We start from the raw sequence: 14,909 nt of genomic DNA, 5'->3' as shown, positions 1-14,909 counted from the left end.
ATAAACCTATGGCACACCCACACCTTGAATACTGCTTGCAGTTCTGGTCACCCCATCTCAAAAAAGATATTAGAATTGGAAGAAGTACATAGAAGGGCAACAAAAAGTCCCATTGTCTCTATTCTGGTGTTTTCCCTCCTACCATTCTTTAGGATCATGAACTCATCATTTTACGATCACGATTACCCAAGTTGCCTTTCACCTTCAAATTCTCAACCAGTTCCTCTCTATCTTTCAGAATCAAATCTAGGACATTCTCTCCCCTAGTTGCTTTCTCCACATTCTGTAATCAAAGTGGTTTCCAATCCAAGAACTTTTTGGATAATTTGTGCCCTGCTGTGTTATTTCCCCAGCAGATGACTGTAGTTGAAGTCTTGTGCTTTGGAGGATTCTGTTTAAAAAAAAAAAAAGAAAGAAAAAAAAAAAAAGAGACTCATCCACCTCTTCTTCCTGGTGAGGTGGTCTGTAGTAGACCCCTATCAGGCTATCACTGTTGGTTTTTTACCCCTTTTATCCTTACCCAGGGACTTTCAACAGGTCTGCCTCCCACTTCTCTCGACCTCAGTGCAAGTGTCTACATCTTTGATGTAGAAGTCAACATCTCCTCCTGTCCTTCCTGAGCAAGCTGTACCCTTCTTCACCAGTCATGTGAATTATCCCACCAAACTTGCTGATTGGGCATGTTCTTGTCTTAGATATGGGCCAGGTCAGCCCAGCAGAGGAATGCCTCCATCCCAGTTAGAAGAGAGTCATCAACCACCATGTGTTTCCTTTTGGGAGTGATGGCTGCAATCTTCCCAGCCTTGGGTGTACATGGCTTCTCCTCCATCTTTGGGGGGGGGGGGGGCGGAAGGATCCCTCATTACCAGAGCTGCATACCATTTTTATAATCTCTGTGGATGGTAGGAAGTAGGGGTGGAGCACTGCCTGATGCCAGATGTGACCAGCAGCCAGCTTCCTCTCTGTGAAGGAACTGTTTCCTCCTCTCCAGCTGGATTGCTTCCTCAACCTTGGAGGTCTCTATATGCATTTTACAGTGAATTCTTTGTGTGCACAGCTGCTCCTCAGCCCAGCCACCTCCTCCTGTAGCTCTCCCACATGCTTCCTGAGAGATTCTACCAGTAGGCACTTCTCACAGTGGATGATCTCCCCAGCAGGCCACAGGTTGCAAATCCACACCAGGACCTGGATAGAGGCATCCATGGTCAGGTTTTTTGTCTGGACATAGGTGCAGGTGGAGGAGCCAAGAACAGTGTTGACATTGGTGATGCAGCATGGTAGTATTTACACACTGTCCTAACTAAGTGTTGCTGTTCATCATTAAGCCATTCCAATCTTAGTTGGCAGAGCAACGCAAGTCCCTAGATTCATATGTATGGCACTGTGCAAGCAGAGGTGACCCTCTAGTGTCCCTCACAGCTGCCTATACATCACCAGCAGTAGCTTGATATGCTGCTCTCTCATTGGGTGTACAGCTCAGCCTAGACAAGCAATGAAACATACAACCCTCTAGTGTATTTAGTTCATCAGTCTGTAAATTATGTTGTATTGAAAACTGTGTTAACATTACAAGCTATCACTTTAAATTCTCTGGTTCTTTGAATCCTGCATTCTGGGTCTTCATCAGTCAGGTGGGTTAACAAAGCACTTGGGCATCTTTCAAGATAAATTGAAATTAAGAACAACATTTTAAAATTTCATCACAACCTGCAGTCTGACAGATTTATGAATCTGGACCTGTGTAACTGATGTACCAAGTAACACCGCTATGATTTACCACTAAACAGTTGGCTTCAAACCAGTTTAAGTAGCTCATGAAAAAGAAAAAAAATGATCTGTTTTTAAATTCAGATTTATTTTATTTTTTTTAAATAAAGACAATTTCCAAGTACTGTGTTGTTTGTGGAGGACAAAAGAAATTTAAATAACTAGATATGCAAGGCAAGCTGAAAGAAACTCCTTGCCTCAAACTATTCAGTGGTGCAGGCCCAAACACATTTGCAATTGCTCATGTAATCAATTTTATGCAACAATGACAGCATTTAAAGAGTATAATACAAGCTATCAATTTCATTGTCAATTTACAAGGGAAAAATAAATATTTGGGTTTTTTTTTATTATACATGAACACTTCAGTAAAAAGTTATAGCTGTTGTGTTGTCATGACAGTATCTTAAGAGGTACAAATTGAAGAACATGCATACATATCTAACAGGATTTTCTAAACTATAACTTTGGAATAAATTACAGAGGACAGACATCAGCCAACAGAGGATAAGGATTATCTGAGAAATCAATTTTGAAAGCAAAAAATCACGATTGTTGCAGAATACAAGTGTTAGTGGTCTGTAACATGTAGTAAGATGAACTGTAGATGGTGTAAACCTTATTTGAATATACCTATATATAGGCTCATGGTTTTAGGCAACAAATATTAAGTGTTTTAGTTCATCCTTGATACCCTCACACTCAACTAGCACCTCAAGGATGCACGGACCATTGCAAACACCTATAATTTCATGCTTAAAATACCTGAAGCATGCATTTTCTAGAATTTGTGCATTATACACATTTGCTCTTTTAAGATTATTGTGCAATAATAAAGTTCTTAACCAATGAAAAATTTTTGTAGTTATTTGTAACGTTTTGAGGTTTGGCAGGTTTGTGCGGGATTAATTAAAAGCTGTACTTGTGGTTCGCCCTTAACTGCCACATACAAACTTTGCGCCATTCATTTGGCTGGTAAAGAACAAAAAATGGCAGCAACCTAAAGGTTCTAACAGAGTGAGAAAAAATCAGTTCATGTGCACTGCAGTTTACTTAAAAAAATATATATATATACACACACTGTATATACACACACACACACTTTAAGATGGCACAAAGGTTTTGTACAATTGGATGCATCAGTGCAAATACATGCATACGAGGTACTAATTTATTCAGGCCAGATCTAATTATGTATACATTACAATCACTCTCCTAATCTGACATCAGATTAGTACTGGAATCAAATTTATGACAAAATGATACATCAGCAGTTTCAATATCATATCACAGTAACCTCTAGAATTTCATCTTTGAAACTACCACACCTCAGATTGCTCATTTTATAAGACATGTTTGCACACTGTTACAGTACTTGATTTCTATTTTAAGATTTTGAACTTGTCAATTGTGAGGATTTAAAAACTAGATGTAAAACTGGAATAATAATTATAACTGGCTTAACATTTTAACAGAATTTTAAATTCTAGCAAGTACTGTCATGGAATAGGAACATAGTTATTGCTCAAAAAAATGAAGGCATAGATGGCACTGCTCCAATGGTGAAAATTAAATACAGAAAGCAGAATCCTGCCTGGAGTCAGCCTATGCACACTTAAGCATTTGGTAAATTATCTATGCCATTCATTTCCATATGGCTATTATGACATTTACACAGAGATACGGTACTGAAGTGGCTAACAGTGGGACATGCACAGACTTTCAGCTCTGGTAATTCTCTCTTTAGACGCTCCAGCTGCTCTACCTGGAATATATTTGGTTGTTCAGGCATCCAGTCATATATCCTGAATAAATGAGAAAAAAAGTCTGTAAGAAATAATGCTACACAAAACTACTGTTAAATTTCCATTTTCTCTGCTTAGAGTGAAATTAGGTAGCCAACACCTCTATAAATTAGTAGATCTGTACTTAACACTTGAAACTTGTCTCTCTAAACCATATTCTGCAATATAAAGTGGTAGTCCTTTATCAGCATGGTTAACAGTTTGACTAGATATGCTAAAAAGCAAGCAAACCATGACCACTAACATCCACTTATTCTTCTGAAGACATGACTTTACAGATGGTGGTGTTGTATTAATTTAGATGGAATATATGAGCCAAAGATATTAACATAACCCAGTCACTATCCAACATTAAACAGTGTTAAACAAGGTCCAGAGTTTGGTATGCAGAGATTTCAGCTGGCTGTGTACCACTGCAAACACCACAGAAAATCCTTTTAAACCTTCTTTTATTAAAGATGAAGAGGAAAAGCACTGTTACAGCATTTCAAATGTAAAGTAGTAATAATGTTAAAATGAAAACCTATTTTCCCCCTGTTCTTTTCTTTTTAGCTGGAGAGAGTTTTCGCAGGAACTTCCTGCCCCTTGCTTGACAATCCCTTTGAGCAGCAGTTCTCAACCTGGAGTCTGCGGCCCCATCGGGCCAGTTTCAGGGGGTCCGTGAAGCAGGGTCAGCGTTAAATTGGCTGGAGCCCTGAAGGGCTGACATTATATATTCAAATAGTCCAAATTCAAGTTTGCTGTTGCAAATTATAAAGGTTTTTTTAAGAAGCATTGTTAATGTTTAAATAATCCACATGGAAATTTGCCACTGCATTCTATATTGGTACAATTTTTAAGACAACTCACTGGCAGCAGTGTGGTAGAAGAGAGGTGTGTCTGTTCTTCTCCATCATCTCTTGAATGGCTCCTAACAGGATGAAACTCTCATGCCCTCAATGGACTTGCATCCTCTCCTATCTCCCAAAAACTCAGCAGTTCATTCCATGCTTTGCTCAGTAGCTCCCAACTTTCATCTTTGCTCTTCAACTCACTTATTATTTAACCCCCAATAATTATCTTTTTAAGAAGAGTTCATTTAGGCATTAGTTAAGTATAAAATGTTGTACTGTAACGAACCAGTTTTTTAATACAAAGCTTTAACTGAACTAAGTGCCACCAGTATCAAACACAAACTAACACAAAGGCGTATCAGAGTGGTTCTGTGATCAGCGTGATGTTCTGTTGTAACTAGATACTGAAGCTCATGCAGTATCTAACTTAAGGGCCCAGTATCAGCCTTAGAAGGTGAAATTTCCTTGATTCTCATTTGGTTAATTATAGGAGTATTTATATAAGTGTGTTTTAATACTGGGTGAAGTACCCAGTGTTTCAAGAGCCTCGTACCAATGAATAGGACAGTAACAGTTTGGCTTTTCATTCCATTAAACATTTCCATCTGCTTTACTAAACAATATTAATTCATCTACACTAGTTTTGTCAACTGGAATATTTTTCTTTTAAAATAAACGTTCGGGTCCAAAATATTCAAATCATTTCATACTGGGCTTTTCATGAGTACCATTTATAATGCATAATAAAGGAGAAAGCTTGTAACCAAGGAAGCATGTAGGAACACAGTAAAGTAAATTTATTTCAGAGCTCAACAATCATTTAAAGAGTGATTCTTTAATATTTATATTTCAGTTGCATCCAGGGGCCCCAATCAGGATTTAAGACCCATCATGCTAGACTATGTCCATGTCCTCAAAAATCTTACAGTCCAAAGCAAGTAACATATGAAAGGACAGTGTGAAAGGGAAAATATCAAATATGTAAGTTTATACACAAACTAAATAGAGTATTATTAAATGGCTTAAAAGTGAAACAACCAGTATGACAGGCAGAAAGTCTTTTTAGGGAATATCTACATCTAATGTTTCTGTCATCATGCTATTTAGGTGCCAAACAGTAATTATACAGTAAACATCTTGTCAGTAGAATTATTACATGTAGATACTATATCTGTATACTTACAATATCTGTCTTTTATTAAACATAGTTAGTTGAACATTAACATTTAAACATTAGTTCATCTAATAAAACACTATTTAACTTTAATTTTACAGGAAGGCGCTGCTAATTTACATGAACACTTAGGCAAGTAAGGCCCCAAGTTTAGAATTTGTGTAACAGTTTTACAGAACATATGTTCTTTTTTAAAAATAAGTTATTCCAATGAGTTTGGATTGAATATTCCCCTGCAGTTTATGCAACGCAAATTCTACAGCTTTGCGTCAGTGCAAATAGTGGGCTGCCAATAGTGCCTCATCTATGCTAAAGCTTCCATTTTTGTGAGTACACATGACAATAGTGAGAAATTAAGAAAATACGGTTAGGTGGATGAGGCCCAAGCTGTAAGTTATGTAAAACAATTATGTACCAAAACTAATACTGGAAATGTTTTTCCTTAATGGTTTTAATTGCAATTAAAGTTTGTTAAATTGGATGTAACTATTCCACTGTGTTGGCTGTAACCTCAACATTGCAGTTTTGTGCTAGAATGTGAGAGCCAGAAAATGAAGCTTAATTTTCGACAGCTTTACTAAAGTGAAAAAAATAAATAAATGGTGAAAAGTATTTTTTAAATTTAGGTTTAATATATACTTTCATACAGAAATTTGTTAAATTATTTTAATCGTTAGCAAACTCTCTAACTTTTTAGCTATTAGTCACTTAATTTTCTGTGCCTCTGGTTTCCCAGCTAGACCCCAGTTCTTTCTGGAGTACATAAGTACTTCTGTCCTCAGCACCCCTCTTTACTGTAGAGTCTCAGCACCTTGAAAACATTAATGAATCTTCAACATCCCTGTATAATAGGCAAGTACTATCCTCTTTTCACAGCTGGGAAACAAGAGGCACAGAAAGTTAAGCAAGGTGCCCAATATCACAAGTTTGAAAGGAAAGAAGGATGGTTTTGTGGTTGTGCACTAGACTGGGACTCAAGAAATCTGGATTCACTTTCTCGCCCTCCCTCAGTCAGAGGATCCATTCCTAAGGGAATCCTCTCTTACGCCACCAGCTATAACAGTTGTTCCTCCATGTTCTGTAACTACCTTTTAGCATGTTCAAGAAAGAATTACTATATAGCATTTTTCAGAGTAGCAGCCGTGTTAATCTGTATTCGCAAAAAGAAAAGGAGTACTTGTGGCACCTTAGAGACTAACCAATTTATTTGAGCATAAGCACCTGCACATCTACCAATGTGATATGCCATCATGTGCCAGCAATGCCCCTCTGCCATGTACATTGGCCAAACTGGACAATCTCTATGTAAAAGACTAAATGGACATAAATCAGATGTCAAGAATTAACACATTCAAAAACCAGTCAGAGAACACTTCAATCTCTTTGGTCACTCGATTACAGACTGAAAAGTGGCAATTCAACAAAAAAACATCAAAAACAGACTCCAACGAGAGACTGCTGAATTGGAATTAATTTGCAAACTGGATACAATTAACTTAGGCTTGAATAAAGACTGGGAGTGGATGGGTCATTACACAAAGTAAAATTATTTCCCTATGTTTATTCCCCCCCACACCCACCCCCATGCTGCTCCTCAGAGGTTCTTGTCAACTGCTGGAAATGGCCCACCTTGATTATCACTACAAAAGGTCCCACCCCCCCGCTCTCCTGCAGGTAATAGCTCACCTTACCTGATCACTCTCCTTACAGTGTGTATGGTAACACCCATTGTTTCATGTTCTCTGTGTATATAAATCTCCCCACTGTATTTTCCACTGAATGCATCCGATGAAGTGAGCTGTAGCTCACAAAAGCTTATGCTCAAATAAATTTGTTAGTCTCTAAGGTGCCACAAGTCCTCTTTTTCTTTTTGTAGAATCAAAATGGTCAGTCAATATTAGAGACACAAGGTGGGTGAGGTAATATCTTTCACGGGACCAACTTCTGTTGGTGAGAGAGAGAAGCTTTTGAGCTTACCCAGAGCTCTTCCTTACTAACTGGTCCATCAAACCATATTATAGGTGTGCGGGGTGGTGTGTGCACTCCAGGAAGCTATATGCAAGCCTCTCCTCTTACATCTTATTATTTCCTTACTTTAAAGGAGTTGTAGCATTCTACTGCAGAGTTGGGAGAAGAGATGTTATGACACTTTGGGGTTCAACCCAGACCAGTAAAGAGGTTGTGTCACTCTGTGCCCTATAACCCTGGGTGTCTGGGTTGTGCAGCTGTGGTTCAGAGCCCTGATACCAGCAACATGCTCACAAAACAGATTTTTGAACTGCATTGCCATCAGTAGTTCAGTAACATTCACCTTTGAGACACTCAGATTCCTCTACAAAGGAATTCTACCTTTTCCTTTTTTATTATCTAGATACTTTTCTCTGCTAGACAGTAAAGAACTAGCTACAAAACTCAAATCTAGACTAAAACTCAATCTAGACTAAAAATTATGTCTTGAGATTGTGGCTTGCACAACTACTTTTGGGCCAGGAGACTGCAGTCACCTGCCGATCTTAAACAGGCAATTTAGAAAACCCAATAGGTTTAAATTTCAAATATAGACATTTCACAATAAGACTTAAAATAATATTTGGTGAAGAAGAAAGTCACTGTGCCCCATCTGGAAGTCCATTACAAGTGTCACCTTAATTCCTGATCGATTGGAGAGATCCCTATGTGATGCTGTGGCAGGGAGGAGGAGCTGCAGCTGTGCTACTTAGGGGAAAGGTGGTCTCCAACCCCTCTCTTAACTAGAAACTTACTTCACTGGTCTGTCTCACCTCCTGTTGCTGCCAGGTACCACCTGTACCTAGAAGCAATAGAAGCAGGCAACCCGAGTATGAGAAGGCTGGTAGTAAACAGGAGGTTCTGTGCCAACTTTTCAGGAAGGATCTTCTGTACTTGAGAGAATGGCAGGGAGATGTAATCAGAGCCAACTTAACTCATGTCACTAACGTAAGAACTCTAAGAGCATGTATATGTATAGGATAGGAAGAATATATTTAGAGAAGAGAAACAGGAAATAAGTTTACTTGGCTCTCTGTCCTTCATTTTATTACCTCAAGAAGAACAGGTACCAAAGTTCTAAATGCCTGATTTACTATATATTATTTCCCCCCTCAAAGGCTACTAGCTACTAGCTCAAGTTTTTCAGAATCTGTCTCTCCTATAATTTTACACACTTCAACTGTGTCCCTTAATCTCTTTTCTACTCTATTACAATGCCCCTTTTTCTGTACTCTCTTCTGAACGTTTTCCAATTCTTCAATATCCTTCCTACAATAATGAATTAAGTGCCCAAATTATGCACAACTTTGCATGTCCTATTGTTAGCCATTTGCAGGGCACCATAAACATCTCTTCTGATTTGTTTCATTGGTCCATCAATGTGCACAAAGTTGGCTTTTTCAACTGCAGAGGGACCCTGAACGAATTGTTTTAAAATCTCAACCATTACCAACTGCAGATCCTTTTCCAGACCACTGACCTGCAAGTTTAACTATTACAAAGAACTTCAAAATTATACTTGGAATATACAGACGATGTGTGATGCTGTATGGTATATGGGTGACCATTTATAATATTATCGATACCAATATTACAAAATTGAAATGAGTCTTCTACCAGATATGCCATGTAAGGTATCAGTGGAAAAGGTATGATTTGCTAAATATGATAAGCTTGTTCATACATATGTATCATCTTTATATCTTATGTTATAAGTGTGTGGTATATTTATCTCTTATGCTGTGTATCTGGGTGACACCCCAAGACAGACTGGCATCAGCACTACCCAGCCTGCTTGATGGCCCATCAAAGGCAATCAGCTGTACAATGAAGCCATTGAAAACAAGCCAGGGCTATGTCTATGAGTCAACACGACATGTACAGGAACATACCTATGGACAGAGGACTCCAAATACTTTTCCATGCCCAAGTGCTGTGAGCTTGTGTTTGGGACAAAGGATATACAAAGTCACATGGCAGAAAATATAAAAAGGCAGCTGCATCACCCCCATTTTGTCTTGAATCCTGCTTCTCACCTCTGGAGTAACAGCTCTACAAAATGAAGACTTGAACGCAAGACTGATAGACCCATCCAAGCTTTGGATGCATTCCAGAGGGACTTTACAAGCCAGCAAACTCACCAATGCTGCTAAGAACCTGAGATATGGATTCTGAAGTCATATGTATGTATCGGATTGCTTTGACCATTTAACAACTCTTCTTATTCTTTTCTTTTAAACCTTTGGGTTTTAGATACTAAAAGGATTGGTTGGCAGAGTGGTATTTTGGGTAAGATCCAAACTACAATTGACCTGGTAATGTGGCTGGCCCTTTGGGGATCAGAAGAACATTTTGTACAGTGAATAGTGTTTTAAGTAACATCTCACTTTACTGGAACTATCTGCTGATTGGGAGCCAGAGACTGGAATGCAATAAAGGGGGTCTATGTGATTTCTTTCCCCCCCCAGATTCTTAATAACCAGTGTGGGGGATAAGCAGTACAGTTTGTGACTGGTTGGTGAATCTAACTACACAGTGTTAACCACCAGTTTTGGGAGAATCTGTTCTCCTTTTTGCAGACTGCCCTGCCCTGGGCATTTTCAGGGTGGACTACCCTAGGCACCACGGGTCACAATATGCATGTTGTTCTAGGATCTAGCTTAGTCATTCACTGTCAGGCTGGGTGCACTGCAAAAGTAATGTAATCTATCAGTCTCTAAAGAATAGAAAGAGTGTCTTTTATCACTCTACCTAGAACAGAAGTGGGCAAACTTTTTGGCCCGAGGGCCACATCTAGGTATGGAGCTTGTATGGTGAGCCATGAATGCTCACGAAATTGGGGGTTAGGGTGCGGGCTCTGGGGTGGGGCCAGAAATAAGGAGTTCAGGGTGTAGGAGGAGACTCCGGGCTGGGGATGAGGGTTGGGGGTGCCGGAGGGTACTCCAGGCTGGGACTGAGGGGTTCAGAGGGTAGGAGGGGGATCAGGGCCGAGGTTGGGGTGCAGGCTCCAGGTGGCACTTACCTCAACCAGCTCCCAGAAGCTGCAGCATGTCCCCCCCTCTGACTCCTATGTGGAAGGACGGCTAGGTGGCTCTGCGTGCTGTCCTGTCCACAGGTGCCACCCATGCAGCTCCCACTGGCTGTGGTTCCTGGCCAATGGGAGTTGTGGGAGTGGCATTTGGGGCGAGGACAGTGTGGCACCCCTTGGCTGCCCCTATACGTAGGAGCTAGAGGGGGGACATGCCACTGCTTCTGGGAGCTGTGCAGAGCGGGACAAGCCCCAGACCCCACTCCCCGGCAGGAGCTCGAGGGCCTGAGTACAACGTCTGGAGGGCCGGATGTGCCCACCCCTGACCTAGAGGTTACTGGCTTGAGAGAACTATGTCTAGCTCCTCTTGATGACAAGAGCAGTACTGATTACACACGAATGTACAGTTTTGAAAGTCAATTTTGCTAAACAGAACAATGTCTGAAAATATTAAAAAAATACCTATTACACTTAGTGTCTTCAACAAATATAGAAAACGAAGTTTTCAGTTAAGCAAACTTTCCCACATCTTGTATACAAAGTTTAAAAACCAAACAACAAAAATGCCAGTTACATGTTAGGGTATGTCTACACTGCCCACATTACTGCGCGGCCGCAGCAGTCCTGTGACATGGGCAGTGTAGTCACACTTTATCACCGGGGGAGAGCTCTCCTGGTGATAAAAATAACCACCCTGAACGAGAGGTGGTAGCTTTATCACCAGGAGCACGGCTCCTGGCAACAAAGCCCTGTCTATACTGGAGCTTTTCAAGTGCTAAAACTTTTGTCGCTCAGGGGAGTATTTTTTCACACCCCTGAACGACTAAAGTTTTAGCACTGAAAGTGGCTGTGCAGATGCAGCCTTAGATTTGTAAACTAGTTCTCTCTTTTAGGAATCAAACGCAAGGCCACTCAAACTAGCCATCCATGTACTCGCAGCATCCTCCGACAGAAGGAAGTCACACCTATGTTTCACATATGCAACTGAGACAGTATATGTGAGTTTTAGGACGACTGTCTCTTGAACTCCGGTTTACAGACACGTGCAGAGCAGGATATTCTAACACCCACTCAAATCAGGCCAAAATCAAAGTGAAATAAAAGCAGGATTAGAACAGAACAAATATTTCATATGCTCACTTTAGGTATTGTAATTCTAAAGGAATATTTGAAGAAATAAATACCTGTCATATATTAGCCCATTAATGCCATATTCTCTCAACTTCTTCCTGTTATCTGGGTCATTTGTATCATCACCCCAACAGAAAATTACTAAACCTTTAGATTTGGCCTCCTGAATATACGATGGGTTCCTAAGCAGGTCTTCAGTGTGCACATTAATTCCCTGTAAAGTTATAAAAAACACTTAAGAAAATGCAAATATAATCTAGACTAAATACTATTAAAAGTCAACTTTTCTAGCTTTTGATCACTGAAGTGTTTCACAATTTTTAGACAACTAAAAGAAAAAAAATCTTGTGAACTCCAGGAATTAAATGCATTTTTAAAGACTTGCTTCTTTAACAACTGTTCAATATTCAAGAGGACTGAAGTGCATTCTTAGTACTTTGAAGCAATGAAAATACATTACTTTAACATGTTTACTAAATGTTTATGTATTCTTTTAAGTTTGCTTGTCACCTTATTCAGCTTCTGTATTTTAAAAGTCAGTTTATCAGCAATTATGGAACGTAGCAATAAGTTAGTTTCATTTCACAGAGTAACAAGAGCATGACAACTTACCAGCAAGTTTTCAAACTGGGCAAAGCTCATGGCAATAGGAGTTGTACGAGACCTGAGATCCATAAGTTCTGGATAAATATCAGATTTTCCTTGTGTGAGAAACAACACAGGATACTTATTTTGCTTTTGCCGAACCCTGTAAAAGAGTATAAAAATACAACTGCAAAGGGAAACTTTTCAGTAGTGTTTCTCTCACATGGATGAGAACATAAAAGCACAGTCACCATTCCCAAACTGTATTGACATGTAATATGCAAAGTATTACTCAAGGATTAAGCAGTTTTGTGGACACACACCAGTCTGTCTAGTCAGTTGGATATGACTAAAAAGTTAACATATTGCAGTAACCTTTACTATATTCCAGAGAAAGACAAGGCACATGTGAAAAAGAATTTCTCCATTTTCTCATAACAAGACTGATTTTTTTTGTCCCCTTTCTTCCTAAGGGAAAGAGACATGACTGCCCTGGATTTTAACTCCAGAAAGATAGTTTAGCATAGTGAAATCTCCCTTTCCTGCATAGTAACATGCACATTTTCATGTTTGAACACATTCACTACAAATGACAAGTTCAGCCTCATGGTTAGAAGGGAATACTTTTACTTACTGGATATTCATTTAATCCTTTGCAGATGCAACAGCAGTTTTGCCTCAATGTGTACAACATACCATTGTCCCTTTCACCACTTTAGAGATTTACATATTTCACACATATTTCAACTATCTAAAGTCTAGAGTATGTTCCCCCTTCCCCAAATTTCTCCATATATAAAATTTTAGAAGTGGGTAGCCTTCTATCATTTTTTCCCCTTTACAAAACACACAATAGCAAACTTAACACATTCTCAAGCCACCTTGACCACTTTAGAGTTGGTTCACCAGCATAGCTATGAAATAGCAATAGGCGAAAGTAATATTCCGGGTATGATGATTCATCAACTTTGACTCCACCTTCACTTACTCTTCACCTTTCATTGCCCCCTCCTAACCAGCCCCTTTACACCCTTCTTCCACTGTTTTTCCCAGGCTGTCCCTTATGTTTGGAAGTCCTCTTATTGTCAAGTACCTGTCTTCTTTCACATCTCTGCTTTAAAGGATTTCTTCTACACAGTCTTTCAATAAGGAATTCTGCAATATTTCCATACAAAGACTGGTATAGTGTGTCAATAAGTTCCCTGATTCAGGGTCTGTCTTTTGTTCAGCACCCAGAAAACCAACATAAGATGTGCCACAACAAAAAGCAAATTAGTTTTTCTAGAAAGCCAATATCCAATAACTATTTATGTAGTTTAAGAACTTTCATGTTTGTTTTTTTTAAATCAGAGATTTGTTGAAAATTGTCAATAGAGAATTCTATGATTATATATATGTATATTTAATTTGCATACACTAAACTGCCAAATAAAAACAGTATGCCCTGTTCTAAGATGGTCACCTATTGTGACAAGAATTGGCAGTTACCAAGTAAGTGTACTGTCTTGTCCATATGCTGCTGTTCAAACAAATGCCACTGACATTACCCAAAACTGTCCTGTAACTGAAGAGACATTAAAGCTGTTATCTGGCCCTGACTTTCCTTTTGCAGTACTGTGAAGAAGAGCATTTCAAACAGGTATTTTCTTGTTCTGAAACACTAAATATTTTATCCTCCAGCCAAAAGGAAGGAGGAACAGTTCGACACATGCTAGAATGGCCAGGAAACTGAAGCCAGAGGGAAAGTGAAACCCCAGGATAAAGTCTGCTCTTTTCCCTACTGTTTTAAGAAAATAAATGTTTACTTAGACAATTTGTTATTCACTATTTTTTCCAATGCCTTTTCTCTTAATATGCTGCTGGCTTTGTTTTCCGATTGTATTTTTGGGCATGGGTCAGATGGATGAAAGGTCTAAGTCCAGGATCTAAACTTAAACGTGTTGGCATTCAAACTCAAGTCACAAAAATAACTTCTTAATGAGTTTTCCATTGAGCACTAACACCTAAAGTGAAATCTATTGAGTTAAAAATGGTTTAAAGTTGAGTTGTAACTTACATTGTGCAAATGTCCGCATCAAATGAAGAAAATACAATTCTCCTTCTTCCAGCATTTTCTAGAGTAGTTTTTAGAATGATATCTAAGAAGAGGTTCATATCAAAATAGGTTGACAAGTTGCCATCCCATTTCCCATCCTATAAAAAAAACAAGTAGTTGAACTAAATCAATGACTACACTAATTATTTCAAATGACAGGAGTCTATTTAAGTTGAGAGAAAAAAAAGAATCCAGTTTGTTAATATGAATAAAAAATAGCACTCTTCTCCAGTCTACCAAGCGCTGTTTGCAACACTATAGAGCTGGCTTTCAACAAAATTGTTCAGAAATATGCAGCTTTTGAATCAGTGTTATAACTTTAAATGGTCTTTTCAAGATTCATTAAAACAACTCACTTTATTCCTAGAGACGACATCAACTATTCATGAAGTCTATTAAAATTAAAAGATCATTTGCATAATAAAATCATTTAAATATGGATTATATTAAAAACAAAAATATATTAAGAAGCCTAATGTAGTAT

General features: G+C 38.8%; 1 protein-coding gene across 3 annotated transcripts in view; it reads right to left on the bottom strand.

Moving 5' to 3' along the window:
* Window positions 1-1,836: 1,836 nt before the first annotated feature.
* The window catches only part of GPCPD1 (glycerophosphocholine phosphodiesterase 1), a 79,726-nt gene continuing 66,653 nt past the window's right edge, over window positions 1,837-14,909 (bottom strand). For all 3 annotated transcript variants that reach the window (XM_084623407.1, XM_084623405.1, XM_084623406.1), the window contains exons 17-20: window positions 14,387-14,523; window positions 12,358-12,493; window positions 11,799-11,959; window positions 1,837-3,572 (exon numbers count right to left, since the gene is read on the bottom strand). In XM_084623407.1, the coding sequence (XP_084479533.1) occupies window positions 3,383-3,572; window positions 11,799-11,959; window positions 12,358-12,493; window positions 14,387-14,523 (624 nt within the window). In that variant the 3' untranslated portion in view covers window positions 1,837-3,382. The remainder of the gene's footprint in view (window positions 3,573-11,798; window positions 11,960-12,357; window positions 12,494-14,386; window positions 14,524-14,909) is intronic.

Source organism: Lepidochelys olivacea (genome assembly GCF_965140295.1).
Source record: "Lepidochelys olivacea isolate rLepOli2 genome assembly, chromosome: 3".
In the NCBI taxonomy this organism is placed as follows: Eukaryota; Metazoa; Chordata; order Testudines; family Cheloniidae; genus Lepidochelys; species Lepidochelys olivacea.
This window is presented reverse-complemented; position numbering and strand designations above follow the sequence as displayed.